General features: G+C 42.3%; 3 protein-coding genes across 6 annotated transcripts; 2 read left to right on the plus strand and 1 right to left on the minus strand.

Annotated features, from left to right (window-relative positions):
- Positions 1-23: 23 nt before the first annotated feature.
- Positions 24-19,522, plus strand: LOC5515844 (probable imidazolonepropionase). Of its 4 annotated transcripts, XR_007307572.1 has the most exons (10): positions 24-409; positions 643-707; positions 793-1,070; positions 1,190-1,415; positions 1,804-1,966; positions 2,085-2,140; positions 2,331-2,491; positions 3,347-3,470; positions 3,621-3,645; positions 18,586-19,522. XR_007307572.1 is itself a non-coding variant. In XM_032385667.2 (9 exons), exons 1-8 carry the CDS (start codon positions 160-162, stop codon positions 2,775-2,777), a joined length of 1,224 nt encoding a protein of 407 aa, XP_032241558.2. In that variant the 5' UTR covers positions 24-159; the 3' UTR covers positions 2,778-2,789; positions 3,347-3,916. The 4 variants fall into 4 exon arrangements, 3 of the variants coding, with proteins under 3 accessions (XP_032241558.2, XP_032241556.2, XP_001636017.2); XM_032385667.2 differs by lacking the exon at positions 18,586-19,522 and adding an exon at positions 2,753-2,789 and having other exon boundaries at positions 3,347-3,916; XM_032385665.2 differs by lacking the exon at positions 18,586-19,522 and having other exon boundaries at positions 3,621-3,916.
- Positions 5,112-8,354, plus strand: LOC125558955 (uncharacterized protein K02A2.6-like). The gene has a single exon (XM_048720539.1). The coding sequence runs from the start codon at positions 5,112-5,114 to the stop codon at positions 8,352-8,354; it is 3,243 nt and encodes a 1,080-aa protein (XP_048576496.1).
- On the minus strand, positions 9,716-17,119 carry LOC116618746 (uncharacterized protein K02A2.6-like). Its single transcript, XM_048721105.1, has 5 exons — positions 16,967-17,119; positions 14,276-16,756; positions 10,910-11,157; positions 10,590-10,838; positions 9,716-10,247 (listed from the first exon to the last, which is right to left on the minus strand). Exons 1-5 carry the CDS (start codon positions 17,117-17,119, stop codon positions 10,061-10,063), a joined length of 3,318 nt encoding a protein of 1,105 aa, XP_048577062.1. The 3' UTR covers positions 9,716-10,060.
- Position 19,523: the final 1 nt, after the last annotated feature.

Below are 19,523 nucleotides of genomic sequence, written 5' to 3' on the forward strand. Positions count from 1 at the left end.
AATACAAAACCAATTGGCACAGCACATGCACTTATGGCATCTGCCGCTGCCCACATAAATACGGGCACACAAACACGTGTTGGAATCGCATCAGAGAGTAGTGGACCGAGAGTTTTCTTTTTCTGTCCAATTTTACTTCAATGAAAATCCTTTGCACTCATGAAAAACTTAATTATTAGGCATGCGAGACAGGTAGTACTTGTCTGTAAAAATGGAGAACGTATCTTGAAAGGGGAAGCGCTGAAAAATATTGCTATTTTGGAGGGGAGTGTCAACCGTGGAATATCAGTTGTAGCAGATGAGTTCGGGAAAATCGAGTGTATTGGTTATGACGATGACGTTGAACCGCAATACAACGAGTGCAGCTTTGCCTCGGAGGTCGACGCTACCGGGATGTGTGTGTTACCAGGTAGGTAGCTAACCAGTCAAACGGTTTTAACTGCACATCACTTGGGGTGCACCTACCTCTCTTATCCCCTAACTACCCCTCAACTCCCCTCCCACCATCGTTGCTTCATCACAAAATACAAAACATATCCAACAGAATTATACACAAAAGATATATGGCAAAGGAAGGTTTACTTACCCCCTGCCTTCACCCCTGGCTTTGTGTCTGACCTTCTTTAACTTCTTTTTGTGTAGGGCTGATTGATGGGCACACCCACCCAGTATGGGTGGGGGACAGGGTTCATGAGTTTGCCATGAAGGTATGAAATACTGTTAAGGAGCTTTACCTCTAAAGCATGACTTCTAATTTCATTTCTCTGATTTCTCTTCTCTGTCCCTCTTCAGCTCGCTGGGGCCTCATATATGGATGTTCACAAAGCTGGAGGGGGAATCAACTTTACTGTTGAACATGTTCACAAGGCAACTGAAGATGAGCTTTATGAGCCCCTTAAGCAGCGGCTTAATCGCATGCTCCAGTGTGGCACAACCCTTGTTGAAGCCAAGAGTGGATATGGATTGAACACAGAGAATGAAATGAAAATGTTAAGAGTGATTGAAAGAGCAAAAAAAGAACTGCCTATAGAGATTTCCAGCACTTTTTGTGGTGCACATGCCATACCAAGGTATAAGGAGTAGATAAAGAACCTCAGTGCAAGGGTAAAGGATAGACACCCTTGATTTTGAATAAAGGCAGAACCATTGTCTATTCTAAAGTAACATTTTTTTTTTGTTCTTCTTCTAGAGGCAGCACTGCTAAACAAGCAGCAGATAACATCATCAATGAACAGATACCAACTCTGGTGAAAGCAATTAAAGCTGGAGAGTTAGATGTGGAGAATATTGATGTGTTCTGTGAGAAAGGTGTGTTTGAGGTTGAAGAAACAAGAGTGATTCTACAGGCAGGGAAAGATGCAGGCCTTGCAATCAATTTCCATGGAGATGAGCTTCACCCCATCAAGGGAGCAGAGGTACTGTGAATCAGTTGATTTAGTTTCTGGTTTGGAAAAAAATTATAGGTATACTGACTTCATTGGAATTTTCACATAGTGATTCTCAATATACTGTAATCTTGGTATAATTGTTGTGGTTTGAAATGCTTCTTGGTTTGAAATTGTTAAAACCAGTTTAAAAAAAATTCAAACCAAGAAGCATTTCAAACCACAACAAATGTGGCATGGTTTGAATTTTTTTCAAACTGGTTTTAACAATTTCAAACCAAGAAGCATTTCAAACCACAACATAATGATCAGTGTTTGTAGTCCCACCAACAGTAAATTACATTATAAATTATTATTTGTTTTACTCACTCTGTAAAAAAAGATTTCTCCATAGATTTCTACTTAAATGTCATTTAAGCTTGGGGCTGAATTAGGAGCACGAGCCATCAGTCATCTTGAAGAGATAAGTGAGGAAGGAATCAAGGCAATGTCAAAGTCTTCAGTGATTGGGGTACTGCTACCTACTACAGCATATATTCTACGATTAAAACCACCACCAGCAAGGGCAATGATTGATGCAGGTATATCAAAAATGAGTTTCATTTTTCTTGCTTAGAAGAGTATGCTTAAGTAGGTGGGATATGTTTTTTTGTCAATTTTTTTTATCCAGAAATCATAATCACCTAATTATGTTTTTAGGGGTGGCTATAGCTCTTGGTACAGATTTCAATCCAAATGCATACTGTCTTTCTATGGTAAGTAGATGAATGATAAAAAAAATTTGGGCTGACAACTCGTCACCCTTCCCAGTATGCTTTGCATTGCTTATTTTTCAACAGTGAGACGTAATAATTTACACTAGGATCCTTTTTTATGTGTAGCCTTGCAATTCTCTACAATACAAGAAGTTTATTCCTCTAGGATGTATTATTTATTGTTTTGCAGCCATTGACAATGCACCTTGCTTGCTGCATCTTGCGTATGTCCATGACTGAAGCACTCGCCGGTGCTACCATTAATGCTGCTGCTTCTTTGGGAAGGGCTGACACTCATGGCTCACTAGAAGTTGGCAAGTTTGCAGATATGGTTGTCATCAACGCAGAAAGGTAAACGGGAACTATCCATCAGGTGAAGTGCCTGTGCCTCTAATGTCTGAGTTCCAATTGGAAGTGAGCCCTAGGTAAATCTCTTTACAATGAGGGTTTTCTCTTAGCTTCTTCACTTTTTAAAATACAAAAATATTAATTTAAGCTGTGTTCCTATGTAAAACAAGGAGTAATACTGTGGCTGCTTCTATAATGATGTAGCATTCTAGCTGGAAGGTGATTAGCTTCCCAAACTTTCCTTTTCTGTTTTCAACTTTACAGAAAGCATAGGTTGAACTCTTGTTAATCATGAAACATTGTGAGTATGAGACATTGCTGTGTATACACCTATTTCAAATAAGGTTGCACTCATTCTGTTGAATCTGTGTATCTTAACCCGTAGTGCTTCATGGGTATCAAGTAAATAAGCAAATAAGTGTAAATAAAATACAACCCAGGATTCAAAAGCTGTGGAAGTCTTGTTTACATTCTTTATTGACATTCACATAGCTTTCAGGATTCAGCCGTTTATGGCGCTATCTATGAATCACCGCGGGTTATGACACATGGATTATCAAGTGCAAACTTATTTGAAATAGGTGTATAATGCACTTCAAAAGATAAAATAAAACACTGTGACCTTTGTCAATTTAGAGACCATTTGGTATTTTAGAGGAAGGAGCTTAATTCTAAAACAAATATCACTCATAAGTCAAAACTTTCTTACAACATAAAAATATTATTTCATGAGAAAAAGATACAAATAACCAGCAACCACTTTGAATAACCAACACAAAACATGCTGTCTCCTAAAACAATTAACAGTCCATCACGTATTAAAATTGGTGTTGTAATAACTCCCTTCTATTGTTTCAGATGGGAACACTTAATTTATCAAATTGGTGGCCATGACGACATCATCCAACATGTTGTTAAGCATGGAAAAGTAGTTTTCAGTAAAAGATGAGACACCAGGCTGTCAATAACATGAGACTGACATGTATGTGTAAACCATCATGTTGTAATACTTTCTAGTACTGTAATATTTAATGTAAAAACATGTTGAGAGGTAATCTATTTTTATTTTTATTTTTTTTGTATTTCTTTCAAGTATGAAATCAATACATATTTACACATCTATTTACAATAGGGAATAAAAAAATGTTTGCATTAAGGCTTGCCAAGCTCCCAGTTGAAATTGGAAACTAAAGCAAGGACTCTTCTGGGATACAAGGTATTTAAAGAAATATCATAAACTCCGAAAATAAGGAAGGCCTTATATTGGAGTTAATCGATTAACTCTAAGGAGGAGATACACGAAGGATGTTCCAGTATTTGAGAACACTGTTCTTAACGCGCCAAAACAATCCCGCCAAATTAGCACCCTTCAAGTAAGCTAAAAATAATACACATATCAAACACAAAAAGTATCAATTTGAGAAACTATAATAATAAAAGAAGACCTGTGGAAATAATGTCGCTCCTTTTTAGCTTATTGTATTTAGTCAAAGGAAGGTGTTATCTTTCAGACTTTCAAAGGTTTTGTTTTACCTTTTGTTCGAGAATTAACAAAGGCTTTTGACCTCTGTTGACATGTAATAACCAGATATTTATGTCATACAGAGTAGTCTGGTTATTGTATGTCAACACCTCCTTGATGTGATGATGACCGGTGTTATATATGTTGTGTACACACGTTGGGTACCCTGTGCGGAAGCGCGGTTACTCAGCCGGCCAGAGTGTTCTCCAGTTGTATGAACAGGCTCGTTGATTATATGCTAAATAAAGGTTCATTAACACCTTCCTACATACTCAACAACTGGCGACGAGCTGGTGAAGGACTCAACGACCAAAGGACCGTAAGTAAACACTGCAATTCCTGCATTTACTCCTCGATCAAATCTTACGGAATTCAAGATGGCTGCCAGTCATACGATAGGCAACATGCAGCCGTTTGACGAAGCCACAGAAACATTCACTTGTTACGTTGAACGGTTAGAGCTATTCTTTGATGCTAACAACATAAATGAAGACAAAAAGACAGCCTCGCTACTTAGTTTAATCGGTCCCAAAACCTACAATCTGTTACGAGGTCTGACCTCACCCAGAAAACCCAAGGACAAAACATACCAAGAGATCATAGAAATACTTGAGGGTCATTTATCACCACCCCCGCTCGAAATTGCAGAGCGTTACAAATTCCACCAAAGGAATCAAGCGCTTGGCGAAGATATCAACGCATTTGTGGCCTCATTGAAACAAATGACTGAACATTGTAATTTTGGGGAATTTCTTCCCCAGGCCCTCCGCGATCGATTTGTTTGTGGTTTAGCAAATGAATCTATTTCTAAGAAATTGCTGTGCGAGCGCGATTTAACCCTAGAAAAAGCAGTCACCATCGCCAAAGCAATGGAACAGGCAGAGAAAGGTGCCAATGCATTCCACCAAGCACACACAATCCCTGAGACTGGAGCCCAGACCCCCGAATCTGCCCGGCCACATCAGTCCCGCGTTTTCAAAATGGAGCAAACCCCACAGAAATGTATGAGCTGTGGCAAAAACACACGCGCGCAGGGACTGTAAGTTCTACAATGCCATTTGCCGCATATGCAACAAGCGCGGACATATTTCTGATATCTGCATGTCCAGTATCAATCGCAAAAAGAGCACCCCGAGCAAGACCAAACCCACCCACTGCGTAGAGCAGGAAATCTCAGAGGGGGAGGAAGATGAGATCCAGTGCTTACACATTTTCAAATGTGATACAACCAGTCCCCCTATTCTAGTACAAGTCAACATTGAAGGGTCCCCGGTTAGCATGGAACTGGACACGGGTTCGTCAGTGTCAATCATCCCGCGCAATGTTTACGAGAGTACATGCAAACACCTAGAGCTCAAACCCGCTAAAGTAAAGCTTCGCACGTATGGTAATGAGATAATAGTCCCTATGGGTGTGGTCAACGCGAACATTAGTTATAACGACCAATGCTGTGAGGCAAAGATGTATGTCGTGGATGGACCTAGAGTTGCACTCTTTGGTCGCTCTTGGCTGCGCCTATTCAAACTTGATTGGCCATCAATCAAGTTGGTTCAAGGCAAGAACACTGCACTGTCAGACCTCACAGAGAAGTATCAAGATGTTTTCAGCGACGAACTAGGCTGTCTCAAGGGATATGCTGCGCAGCTACACGTCCGTGATGGGGCAACTCCAATACACCAAAAGCACCGCACAGTTCCTTTTGCCATCCGGCACCAGGTGGAAACAGAACTAGAGAACTTAGAAAAACAGGGGATAATCTCTCCTATCCCCAATAGCGAATGGGCAACACCTGTTGTCCCGGTGGTAAAGAAATCTGGTGGTATACGCCTGTGCGGGGATTTCAAGGTTACGTTAAACCCTGAGTTAGTGGCCGATTCCTATCCCCTTCCAACCCTAGATGATCTGCAAGAAAAAATGAACGGTGGGTCTTTCTTTTCTAAGTTAGACCTTACCAAAGCATACTCCCAGATACCACTCGACGACTCTGCTAAACAGTTCACAACCCTGACCACTCACAAAGGATTGTACGCCTACAACCGACTTCCATTTGGCGTAGCGTCCTCAGCGGCGATTTTCCAGCGACAGATGGACAGAATTTTCAAGGACCTTCCACAAGTACTGTGTTACCAAGACGACATTCTGGTGACAGGAAGAGACAGCGAAGAACACCTTACAAACCTGGAAGAAGTTTTGCGACGCTTACACGCCAACGGTCTCACAGCACAACGAGAGAAGTGCGAATTCATGCAGCCATCGCTAAAATACCTCGGTCACGTCATCGACAAAGACGGAATCCACCCCACGAGTGACAAGGTAGAAGCCATCAAGACGGCACCATCACCTCATGATGTAACCCAGCTCCGTGCGTTCTTAGGCCTGGTAAACTACTACCAGAAATTCCTACCCAACCTATCACAGGTCTTACAACCTCTTCATCAACTGCTGAAGAAGGACACCAAGTGGTACTGGAGTGCCGAATGCCAGAAAGCGTTCACCAATGTCAAATCAATGATCACAGTTGACAACGTGCTAGTGCCCTATAACCCAGATCTCCCAATCATACTCGACTGTGATGCGTCGGCATACGGCCTGGGTGCTGTTCTGTCGCACCAAATCCCCGATGGGACAGAGCGTCCCATCGCGTTTGCCTCGCGGACAATGAACAGCAGCGAGAAGAACTACGCACAGATCGACAAAGAAGCCCTCTCCATAGTCTTTGGCGTTACCAGATTCCATATCTATCTCTACGGACGCAACTTCACCCTCAGAACGGACCACCAGCCGCTCATGGCCATACTGGGCCCCAAGAGAGGAATCCCTCCCATAGCAGCCATGCGCATGCAACGATGGGCCACCAAGTTATCGGCATACTCGTATGATATCCAATACAGGTCATCTAATGACCACTCCAACGCAGATGCTCTTTCTCGCCTCCCCCAACACAAGGCTCCCAAGGATGGGTATTTTGACCTCGCCGATTTATACCAAGTGGAACAGATGGATCGTCTTCCCGTCACAGCAGATGACATAAGAGAGCACACGGCAGCTGACCCCTTGCTCCACGAAGTACACGATTATGTGCTGAACGGATTCCCTCGCACGACCCCGAGCAACAATATGAAACCGTTCCTGACGTGTGCACTTGAACTCTTTCTTCACGAGGGATGTGTCATGCGAGGCCATCGCGTTGTCATTCCGAGCGCACTGAGAGCACGCACTCTAGACGAGCTGCACGAGAGTCATTTAGGAATTGTCAAGATGAAGGAGCTTGCCCGTGGCCACATATGGTGGCCAGGAATAGATAAAGACATTGAGGACCTGGCAAAGAGTTGTGGACCGTGCAACACCACACGGAATGCACCCCCGTCGCAGTACCACCCATGGGCCTACCCACAAGCACCATGGGAGAGGATACACATTGACTTCGCCGGACCCGTGGATGGGATACATTTTCTAGTTGTTGTCGACGCTTACTCCAAATGGCTGGAAATAGTTCCCATGCGCACGACTACAGCTCCGGCAACCATCAAGGTTCTTCATGATCTTTTTGCTCGTTTCGGGCTACCCATTCACGTAGTCAGTGACAATGGCTCACAATTCACTTCAGAAGCTTTCGACAAATTCATGAAGCAGAATGGCGTTAAACACACCACTACAGCACCGTACCACCCAAAGAGCAACGGCCAGGCTGAAAGATTCGTCCAAACCTTCAAGTTGGCATACGAAGCCGGGCAGGGTCCTCCATCGCAGATCATTGCAGACTTCCTCTTGAAACAGCGCAACACCTCTAATGCAACTACCCAGCAAACACCGGCCAAACTTATGTTGGGAAGAAACCTGCGCACACGTTTAGATTTGTTGTCGCCATACAGACCAGCATCTCCTAAGACGGCACCTGCACTATCACAACCGTCACGATGCTTTACCATTGGCCACAAGGTATGGTATCGAGACTTCAGCGTCTCTGGGGGGAAGTGGTCTCCAAGGTGCGTAACAACAAAGATCGGGAATGTGATGTACGAAGTACAGCCAGACAAGTTCCCCCAACAACACGTTCGACGTCATGCAGACCAGCTCTGCGAAAGAACTGCACCTCCTTATCAAGATAGCATGTCTCACCGAGATCACCAGTTACTTCCGATGACCACGCCAGCAGCTGAGCCACTCAGCTGCACAGAGGAAGATGGCGACGCTACAGAAACATTAAATCCCCCTCAAACAACAAGACAGCAAAATCCACCGACGATCAGTGAGGAAGTTCCCGAGGATGCGGGAGAGCCGGACATGCCTAGGAGATCGTCACGCGCGAACAAGGGCATAGCGCCAGACAGGCTGAACTTATAATCGGACACGTTACGTCGTTAGTTAGGCTACCCCCGACCCCACAGCTTCCTTAGAAGAGGGGGAAATGTTATATATGTTGTGTACACACGTTGGGTACCCTGTGCGGAAGCGCGGTTACTCAGCCGGCCAGAGTGTTCTCCAGTTGTATGAACAGGCTCGTTGATTATATGCTAAATAAAGGTTCATTAACACCTTCCTACATACTCAACAACCGGGAATTGTGTCAAAGAGCAAAGGTGAGTTTTATAAATATCTCTACATGCTATTTTTCCTTTTCACCAATAACTGCCATGGAAATTCCTTTCCCCGGCCTAAATAATTTCTTAGGTACAGTTCTTTTGCATTTAACGGATATTTATCAAATAGTTACATTCACTTCTTATTACAACTCTCCCTGTACTCATGTTTACAATGATTTCACGCATATATTATTGCTAATCCCCAACATTTCCTTTCTAAAATTCAAGTAAGTACTTAACTTGTAGGCTAGCTCGCAGTCTTAGAGTGGTTTTCAAAATCCTGTGAAGTTCTATTTAGTTTATTTACTACTAATACACTGCAATGTCTTTGTTCTCTTTTGTTCTGGCTTGACTATTACATTAAAAAATTTTGTTTAACGGGATTTTGAAAACCACTCTATCTTTCTATTATTACGTGATTACTGTTGGAGAAAGCGGAATTTTTCACTACATAATCTGTTTAATATCCCAATTACAGGAAATTAAGGAGCTCTTAGCAACAGCAGGTGACAGTGGAATGGTAATAATATTTGTTTTTTTTTCTTATATTTTTTTCTTTTTAGATAATAAATTCTCTAGTCAATTAAAAAAGGTTTTTTAAAAGCAGGAAGTTCTTTAAAAGCAGGAAGTATTTTAATTCAAAATCCTGAAATCCTTAAGAAAACATATTTTCGCTCTCACGTGTTACATTGACTATCTGACTGTATGTTCTTTTGATGGCTTTCTGAACTCAATCCTTAATTATTTTCTAGGTGCGAGCTCATGAATCTGCCACAACATCTTCCACGGTCTCTACCTTGGACCTACCCGCCTCAGCTGAAGACACACCAACTGAAACCATGCCCCCCCCCCCTTAGAAACCCTCCCCATAGATCAACCTGCCCCAGTTGGAGACATGTCAACTGATAACTTGCACCTCCAAGAATCCCACCCGGTAGACCCACCGGCCCCACTTGGAGATGCGCTAATCAATACCATTACTTCACAAGGATCTCACCCCATAGACCCACCCGCCCTAGCAGAAGACACACCCATAGATGCTACGACCATACCTCCCAGAGCCAATGTGTTCCATGTAGTTGATTAGGGCAGTGAGGGGTCATTATTTATAAACAAATGATCTAAGATTTCTGTTTTTATGTCAGCATAATGGAATGAGCTGAAAATATGTACATACAATTGTCAATTCAGAGCAATTTGGCTAACATGGAAACTGATTAATGAGAAATAAATACGATGTTTCACTGCTCAATTCCACCAGGTGCAAGTGCTTGCTTTGTTCACTTAAGAGATTAGTCATGAAGGAAGAATACCAATGCTGCATAGAGCTTGCAAAAACAGCAAAACAAATTGAGAATGTGGGTTTATAGAGATGTATTGTTGACCATCCAGGGCTCAGTGTAGATTGTCACAACGGGTGGTTACTATGCACAGAAGCTGTTGGAATAAAAACAAGGAAGAAAAATCCTATTCAAACTCCATGTCTTCAGAGTTTGCATCCTCCTTATCCTCTTCAAATCCATGAAATGTTTCGCTAGGGAATGCTTCCCGTATTTTGTTGTAGACACAACTTGGGAGAGATGCCCTCTTTGACCACCCGACACACTCATATACCAGGCGCACGTATTGTCTGTAGGCCACAGACCTCAGAAATCTAAAGAAATAATAATAATATCCTGAAAATGAGTTATTGGAATGGGAGCATTGGAGTTTTGACAAAAGGAAATGAGTGTGGGATTGTGGAGTGAATTCAAAGAGGTCAAGATGCATTAATAAATATACTGTATGCTTTGCTTTCAAATTATAAGCTTAATCAGCATTAAAAGCTTCTTGGTTTTAGGACTTCAATACTGAAATAATATAATATGTTTGACTTTTGATCAGATTTAAGACATTGCTTTTTTCATTGTCCTAAATTAAAACCCTCTCCCCTCCTTTTTTTTGTTAGCTAGTGGGAGCATATATTTACATAGATCTTTTATCTTTAGAAACTTACTCAGATTCGGATGCATTTTTTGCAGATTTGACAGAAGTATAGGATTTTTTCTTCCTTGTTTTTAGTCCAACAGCTGCTGTCCGTAGTACCCACTCGTTGAGGCAATTCACACTGAATCCTGGATGGTCAACAATGCATCCCTCCAAACCAACTTCTTGTAATTTTTCGCTGCATGTTGCAAACTCTGTGCAGCATCGGCATTCTTGCTTTGTGACTAATAACTTGAGCGAACAGTTCGAGCACTTGAACCTGGTAAAATTGGATCACCATGAGCAGTTGGTCGTTACGAAACATCAAAACAACAATATAAAAATACCTACCATGTGGAAATATCTTGCTCCCTTGAAAATCTTCGGAGAAGCTCCTCTTCTTGCTCATTCTCCTCGTGGAGTTGCTGCTCGTATTCAGCAGCCTCTTCCCCGTTTGGGACGGGATCGAGACTTTCGTCGTAGCCATGAAATTCATTATCCAAAAGCTCGGGTTGTGATTCAAGAAGCTCCGACTCTGAGTCAAAACTAGAGCTGACGGATAACTCTTCGCTTTCTGAAATACTGCGCTGCCTCGTTAACTAAGCCATAAGACTTTAGTTCGGAAAGTGTCGAGATAAAAGAAATTCTTGAGTATTTTCAACTAGAAGCGGCGTCTGAGCTCGCGTATTGAGTATGTGACGTAGGAGGTGAGAAACCGCATCCTTTTCGCGGGCTCAAGAGAGATCACACCCAAACAATGGCGGACGTAAAAACGATGTTTTAAATGCCATAATTCACACGCCCAAATTCACTAATTAAATAGATTATGCACTTGAAGTATACATTGAAGATGTAGGAAGGACTCGAAGTTAATAGAAGCTTGAAAATACAGGTCTAAATCTGGTCATAAGCGGACTTTAACGAAAACCTTGAGTGGCTAATACGGATATTAGCCTCTATCATACTAAATGTGTCTCGCGAAACATATTACTTCTGGACTACAGAGAATTTCTCGATTTGAAAGAGTGATACGGTGGTATATCTTATGTCGCCCTTTCAATGTGAAGCGCGCCCTCTTGGTTTTGTGTATCGCCGTCGCATTTATCTGGTTGTTATCCTCCCTAAAAGGAAACTGCGAGATTCACATTCGCGACGACGAGTTCTACCCATACGTGCAATTCAATTTGAATGATCCACAGGTCTCTCCAGTTGGAATTGAAAACAAATGGTTTTATCTCGCTGTAGTAGTGAACGCAGATCCCCGTAAACCTGAGAATAGAAAGGCGATACGTGGATCATGGGGTTTGGCGAATTTACAGCGTGGATATATCGCAAGCAATCAAGACAAGCTCGAATGGAAAGTGTTCTTCGCCATGGGCAAAACCGGCGACAATTCACAAGACTCTAGGAACATCAGAGAAGCTGAAGAACAGAACGATCTATTGATTGGTAATTTCAATGATACTTACAATAACCTGGTAGTCAAAACCTTTATGAGTCATCTATGGACACTCAGACTCAAATGCAAATACGTGCTAAAAACAGACGAAGATGTGTACATAAGACTCCCCGTACTTATATCATGGCTTCGTTCACAGGGCTCGCCAGCCCGCTTTTATGGCGGACATGTGTACGAGGGCTATCGAGCAATACGCGACCCCTGTAGCAGTAAGTGGGCCATCAGCAAAGCTTATTTTCCAGACTACTATTTCCCGCCGTTTTGCGGCGGCGCTTTCCATGTTATTTCTTCAGACGTGGTACCCGATATAGTGTGGTATACTAGTCAGCGTCCCCCCTTTCATTTGGACGATGCGTATATCGGCGTAGTGGCGAGAGATTTAGGGATTCAAGCGGTCAATATACCGGGTTTTAACGCACATGACTATAATGCTATACGAGAATTTAAGAAAAGCAAGATTTTAAAGAATACTCTAGACAAGAAAATTGCAATTGGGCATCGAATAGAACCTGAGTGGATGAAACGCTTTCATGACTATTACTTTCCGTTAAAATCCAATAGACCACAGGTAGTTACAATTTAGGATATATTTTTTATCTGTTTATATACTCTATAAAATGTAAGAGGTTTGTTTATAAAATGTTTGTTTATGATGAGTTGCTCACGTGCAAGGCATAATAGAAGCTTTAAATCCTCCTTGGCCACTACCAGAAACCATGTAGTGTGCGACCAATTTTGTCAACTATCCGAGAAACATTTCTTTGTCGCTGCTACAAGATTTTCCACGCGCTACAATGTACCTAGCATAGTCTAGCCAGGGCTTAGCACACTTTAGTTTTTTATTCCCCACAGCATGATATTTCTATATTTCAAATCTTGTCCTTGTTAAATCAGACACTTGTAGATCGTTTGCTTTATCTACTCAGCCCCCCAAATAGTCTGGTCATTAATCAGGCCTTTATTTACCTCTTTCTATTCCTTTAAAAAAAGTAGACAATGATTGATCGGGACACGTGGGGCAGCAACAAGTGACAACGGATTATCTTTTGTTTTATGGTAATTACCACCAAAAAGTTGGTATTTGATTTTGAACAGTTGTCATGTTAGACTTTTTCCATAGCTATCTATGACTGCCAAATGCTGCAAATGCTGTTTGTGTGCCTGCCAATCCTTTGCACCTTATCAAATCCTTGCTTAAACAATCAATAAAATTTCATATTTATACTAATAACTATTAGAAAATGATCACTGACACCTCGACCAATCAGCACCCTCTATTTGAACCCCCTAAATCTCATAGTAATTAAAGTTTCAAGGGGCAATAGAGAATTAGAGAATGAGTGGGGAGAATTAGTCAATAGAGAATGAGGCAATAGAGAATTAGTGGGGAGTGTAGTTAGAAATAAGTGGTTACTACTTAGTGATTAGTATTCCCTAAGTTGCAACTTTGTTTTCATTGTTTTCCTGGATTATTGTTGAAACGCCAAATTAGCTATAGAGAACTTGCTATAGAGCGTATTTATGTTTTTATTGCTGGCTAAGCAACCTATCTACTACTATGTTAACAGGGGGGATTTGTTACTCTGAAGACATTATGCACTTGTATTTTATATTTTACTGATTTTTTTATTTATGTAAATAAATTATAATTTTATAATCCTGATGTAAAAAAGTTGTAATTTTTATGCAAATTACAAGCAAAACTGTTGTCAGCAACAGGCTGCCACCATCCCCAGACTGAAAAGACACCTCAGTGCATTGTTGGAAACTTCAAGGCATACTGCTTGATCAGCAGTAGCTGAACTTGACTGATAGTGTGGGACTTGAAATAGGGGGAAGGTTTCTGTTTTTGGTCTGTTTTTCCCAAAAAATTGCGCAAAAGTACATGAATGGAGTAATTAATAATTTGTTATTTCTATGTAATCTAAGTAACAATGGCCCTTAATCACCTTTAACAGTAAATATCAGCCTCAGCTTCAGAAACTGGGTCTTCATTTAGTGTATGTATCGTTTCTTAGCTGAAGGAACGATGAAGAACGGAGAAAGAACACCGAGACATATGGGACGACTTTAGTCTTTACCTCAAAGAACAACAACTACAAGTCTACGAAACTCGTACAAGCGTGTCTACGCACGTGGTGTGTGACGTCACCGGAAGTTGTACAAACCGGATATCGTTACATCTCCCCTTTCAAAATTTAAAAAAATGCACTAACAAAATGTCACTGTCCTGGATAAGAAAACTATTGAAAACGTACAGGCGGTTTCACAACCCTTCCTGAACGCGTGCGTTGCTCCGCTGGGACATCGGGGACATCCTGGGCAGTATTCTCAGGGGCTTTCTCTGAAGGTTGTTTCTCCTGCTGCTGCTGCTTGTGTTTCGTAGGCATCGCCGGTTTAGCAGGTCTGCTTGGGTAAGGGCAGTGCATTTCTATCTCTTCTTGCTGCGGTGGCTGCATCTGCTCTCTGGTTTTCCGCAGGTGTCGTCTGTTTCGTCGGTAAACCCGTCCGTCTTCAGTACGTACCTGATATGATCGAATATCAAGTTTTCCTTCAACTCTTGCTTGCTTCCATTGCTTGGCCCTTCCCACTGTCTTTGTAGGTTGTAGACGCACAACATCTCCTTGTTTCAGCTCTTCTAACTCCTTCGCTCCACGGTTGTAATTCAGGCTTTGCCTTGCCTTCTGTAGCGTGAGCTTCTGGCGTACATCTCTGGGCACTGATGGTTTCAAGAGTCTGCTGGAAGTTGGTAGGAGTGTCTTGGTTCTCCTATTGAACAATCTTTGAACTGGCGAATAACCAACTGTTTCGCTTGGTGTATTCCGCCAATCCAGTAGAGCCAAGTACGGGTCTTTGTTTGATTCTGTGGCTTTTTTCATCAGATTCTTTGCCGTATTGATTGCATTCTCTACTTTTCCATTGGATTGGGCATAGCCTGGGGAGCTGGTCACATGTTCAATTCGATAACTGTTTGTAAACTGTCTAAACTCATGCGAGTCGAATGGCGGGCCATTGTCACTCATAATCTGGTCTGGAATACCATGTCTGGCCACATGTGGTTTGATCTTCCTTATCACTTCTTTCGCAGTCTTGCCTTCCAACCTGTCAACCTCAAAGAAGCCTGAATAGTAATCAACTGTTAGTACAAAGTCTTTCCCATTCAGTTCAAACAGGTCTATGCCTACTTTCTCCCATGGGCGGTTGGGAATTTCATGGCATATGATTGGCTCTTTGCCTTGCTCTGATAAGTGACTGTTGCAAATCTCACATTTGGCAAAATACTCTTCTACTTCTTTATTAATTCCAGGCCAGTATAGGACTTCTCTAGCCCTACGGAGACATCCCTGGATCCCTATGTGACTGGCATGTATCTTAGCCAACATTTCTACTCTGGAACTGTTGGGAATCACTAACCTCTCTCCTTTGAAGACCAGGCCGTTTTGTAGTGACAACTCATCTCTAAAAGAGTAGTAATCTCTGATGCTCACAGGAACGTCATCCTTCACCTCTGGCCAGCCTTGTCGGATTATAGACTTCAGCTCTCTCATAGCTGTGTCCTGCTCTGTAGCTTGTCGTAGTGATGCTTGGGTAGCTTCGGAGACAGGTAGAAACTGTATCATGTCAATACTTTCTACTTCTCGCTCAGTCGTACCTCTCATCTCTTCTAGTAGCATCACATCTCCTACATCATCTCGACTAGCACTCCTCTTCTGCCCTCGGAAGGCTCTACTTAGGGTGTCTGCAAGGTACATTTCAGCTCCTCTCTTATAGTTGACTTGCAGGTCAAACTTCTGTAGTCGCAACATCATTCTTTGTAGGCGCTTGGGGGCACTAATGATGCTTTTCTTGAAAATGCTTTCAAGAGGTTTGTGATCCGTTTCAACTTTTATTGGCCGTCCATACAGATAATGCTCGAAGCGCTCCACTCCAAATACAATGGACAGCATTTCTTTGTCAATCTGAGCATAGTTCTTCTCGGTTTCTGTCAGAGAACGTGACGCATATGCGACGGGCTGTCCCTTCTGCATTAGACAGGCTCCCATCCCTTTCTCTGAGGCATCACACTGCAGCTCGACTTCTTCGTGTGGGTCGAAGAACTTCAGAACTGGTGCTTGTGAAACAATCTTCTTTACATTCTTGAAGCTTTGTCCTTGTACTTGCTCGTCCCAGTGGAACTGGTTCTCTTCTCTGAGCACTTCGCGCATCGGTGCAGCTGCTTCTGAGAGATTCGGTGCAAACTTCTGGAGGTAATTTGCCATAACAAGCAACCTCTTGATATCTTGCTTGTTTGTTGGTGTAGGCATTTCTTCAATACCCTGTAACTTGTCGGGGTCTGGCTTCAACCCGTCTGCCGATACCACGTGACCAATGAACTTGACTTCAGCACAACGCAGCTTCAGCTTCTCCTTGTTGAGTTTGATACTCTTTTGGCGACAGCGCTCGAGGAGGGATCTCAACTTGGCATCATGATCTCTGATGGCTTCTTCTTTGGAGTCACCTTTTCCTAAGATAAGGATGTCATCGAAGATTGGTTTGACACCCTCCAGGCCTTCTAGTGCTTGTTCCAATCTCCTCTGGAACTCTTCGGGGGCTGGGGCGATACCGAACGGCATCCTCGTCCACCTGTACCTTCCCCATGGGGTGCCAAATGTAGTCAGGAAACTACTCTCGTCATCCAGTTGTATATGCCAGAATCCGTTCTTCGCATCTACAACACTGAACACCTTGGCATTAGTAAGCTGCGGAAGTAAGTCATCAATTACTGGTAGAGGGTATCTATTCCTCTTTAACGCTTTGTTAAGGGGCTTCGGATCTATGCAGAGTCTTATCTTTCCGTTAGGCTTCTTGACAACAACTATTGAGGATACCCATTCTGTGGGAACATCTACCGACTGAATGACTCCTAACCCCACTTACCGATCAATTTCGTTCTTGAGTGGTTCTCGTACTGCCAGGGGCACCTTCCTGACTGGGAGGATTACAGGGGGGACAGTTGCATCGAGCTCTAGGTGTAGCTTTTGATCTAGTTTACCCTCCCCTGTAAACACATCCGGAAATGCACTAACTGGGTCTGAGGTTGGGCTTGAGTCTGACAAAGACATAATGTTATAACCGGGAATTGCGGTAAATAATTGTATCATTATTGGCTAATGCAAGAGCAGGACTGCGCTTTGTGTCTTGTGACCACTTGCAATGATAAGCACTCCAACTCGCGTTGCTTCACGTTATAGCCGGCTTGATCATTTTGAGTTTACTTTTGATTTGATAAGATAACGTCCGCTTTGCTAACAGTAAAGTGCAAAATATCTTGAAAGATTAGCACAAAACGGGGCAGTCGTGCGCGAAACTCGTAATTAACTCACAAGTTTTCCCGTTTCGCATCACTTTCATAACTATATAGTGACATGTTTATTTTTAATCAATATGTTTGATTGAAAATACGAAACTAAGCCGAGTAGATTAACCAAGTGGCAGGGACAAAAGCATTGCTGCTCTGCGCTAGGTAGCAGTTCACGTGGGTTCCGATATCACGCTAAATACGGGATTCGCTGATACATAAGCAGTCTTGCGCAAGAGGAAGTGAATACTTGTATCATTATTGGCTAATGCGAGCACAGGGCTGCGCTCAAGTTTTGCCGTTTCGCGTTACTCTCACAACGAGCCTGAAATTTCTTAAAATTAGCGAGTTCTTAACAGATAATTGATTAGTACTCTGGATATAGTGACAAGTTTATTTTTAATCCATATGTTTGAGTTAAAATACGAAACTAAGCCGAGTAGATTAACCAAGTGGCAGGGACAAGGGCATTGCTGCTCTGCGCTAGGTACCAGTTCACGTGGGTTCCGATATCACGCTAAATACGGGATTCGCTGATACATGAGCAGTCCTGCGCTAAAGGAAGTGAATAATTGTATCATTATTGGCTAATGCAAGCGCAGGACTGCGCTTTGTGTCTTGTGACCACTTGCAATGATAAGCACTCCAACTCGCGTTGCTTCACGTGGCTTGATCATTCTAAGTTTATTTTTGATTTGATAAGATAACGCCGCTTTGCTAACAGCGAAGTACAAAATATATTGAAAGATAAGCACAAAACGGTGCAGTCGTGCGCCAAACTCGTAATTAACTCACAAGTTTTTCCTTTTCGCATCACTTTCATAACTATATAGTGACACGTTTATTTTTAAACAATATGTTCGATTTAAAATACGAAACTAAGCCGAGTAGATTAACCAAGTGGCAGGGACAAGGGCATTGCTGCTCTGCGCTAGGTACCAGTTCACGTGGGTTCCGATGTTACGCTAAATGCGGGATTCGCTGATACATGAGCAGTCCTGCGCTAAAGGAAGTGAATAATTGTATCATTATTTGCTAATGCAAGCGCAGGACTGCGCTTTGTGTCTTGTGACCACTTGCAATGATAAGCACTCCAACTCGCGTTGCCTCGCGTTATAGCCGGCTTGATCATTCCGAGTTTACTGTTAAGCGACCAAAGATGGATATTTGTATGGTTGCATGCGCATTTACAACGAAAGCAAAGTAACAAGTTCGCCGTGGCCGATTAAGGCTTGCCAAGCTCCCAGTTGAAATTGGAAACTAAAGCAAGGACTCTTCTGGGATACAAGGTATTTAAAGAAATATCATAAACTCCGAAAATAAGGAAGGCCTTATATTGGAGTTAATCGATTAACTCTAAGGAGGAGATACACGAAGGATGTTCCAGTATTTGAGAACACTGTTCTTAACGCGCCAAAACAATCAAGCCAAATTAGCACCCTTCAAGTAAGCTAAAAATAATACACATATCAAACACAAAAAGTATCAATTTGAGAAACTATAATAATAAAAGAAGACCTGTGGAAATAATGTCGCTCCTTTTTAGCTTATTGTATTTAGTCAAAGGAAGGTGTTTTCTTTCAGACTTTCAAAGGTTTTGTTTTACCTTTTGTTCGAGAATTAACAAAGGCTTTTGACCTCTGTTGACATGTAATAACCAGATATTTATGTCATACAGAGTAGTCTGGTTATTGTATGTCAACACCTCCTTGATGTGACCGAGATCTATAACGTTTGATTGGCTCAAACGGCGCAGATCTGCGCCGTGGAAACCCCAAATCATAGCTCGATAACTGATTGGTTTAACCTTGAGCAGAACTGCGTACTGGGTCAGGACCCTAAGATGTTTCCACTTAATAGGTTTTTTTTCCAGTTTAGAATTGATCTCTGTTATGTTTGTTTTACTTTCATGTTATGGTGGACAAGAGTAGTTGATAAGAGTCTAAGTATAATTATTAGCAGAACCCTGATAGAGTGATTAGTTAGCATGCTGCAGCAGGTAGATGTTTTACCACAGAATCATTCATCAGCCAATCAGCTGCCTGTCTGTGGGAATGTGCATGACTTCCACTCCAAGATGGCTGCTGTTTAGCCAATGGTGGACTCTGAGCAATGTTTCGATGTTTGTATGGGACTGCTATTCAATTAAAAAAAAGAAATAACTAAAG

This window comes from Nematostella vectensis, chromosome 1, assembly GCF_932526225.1.
Source record: "Nematostella vectensis chromosome 1, jaNemVect1.1, whole genome shotgun sequence".
Lineage (NCBI taxonomy): Eukaryota > Metazoa > Cnidaria > Anthozoa > Actiniaria > Edwardsiidae > Nematostella > Nematostella vectensis.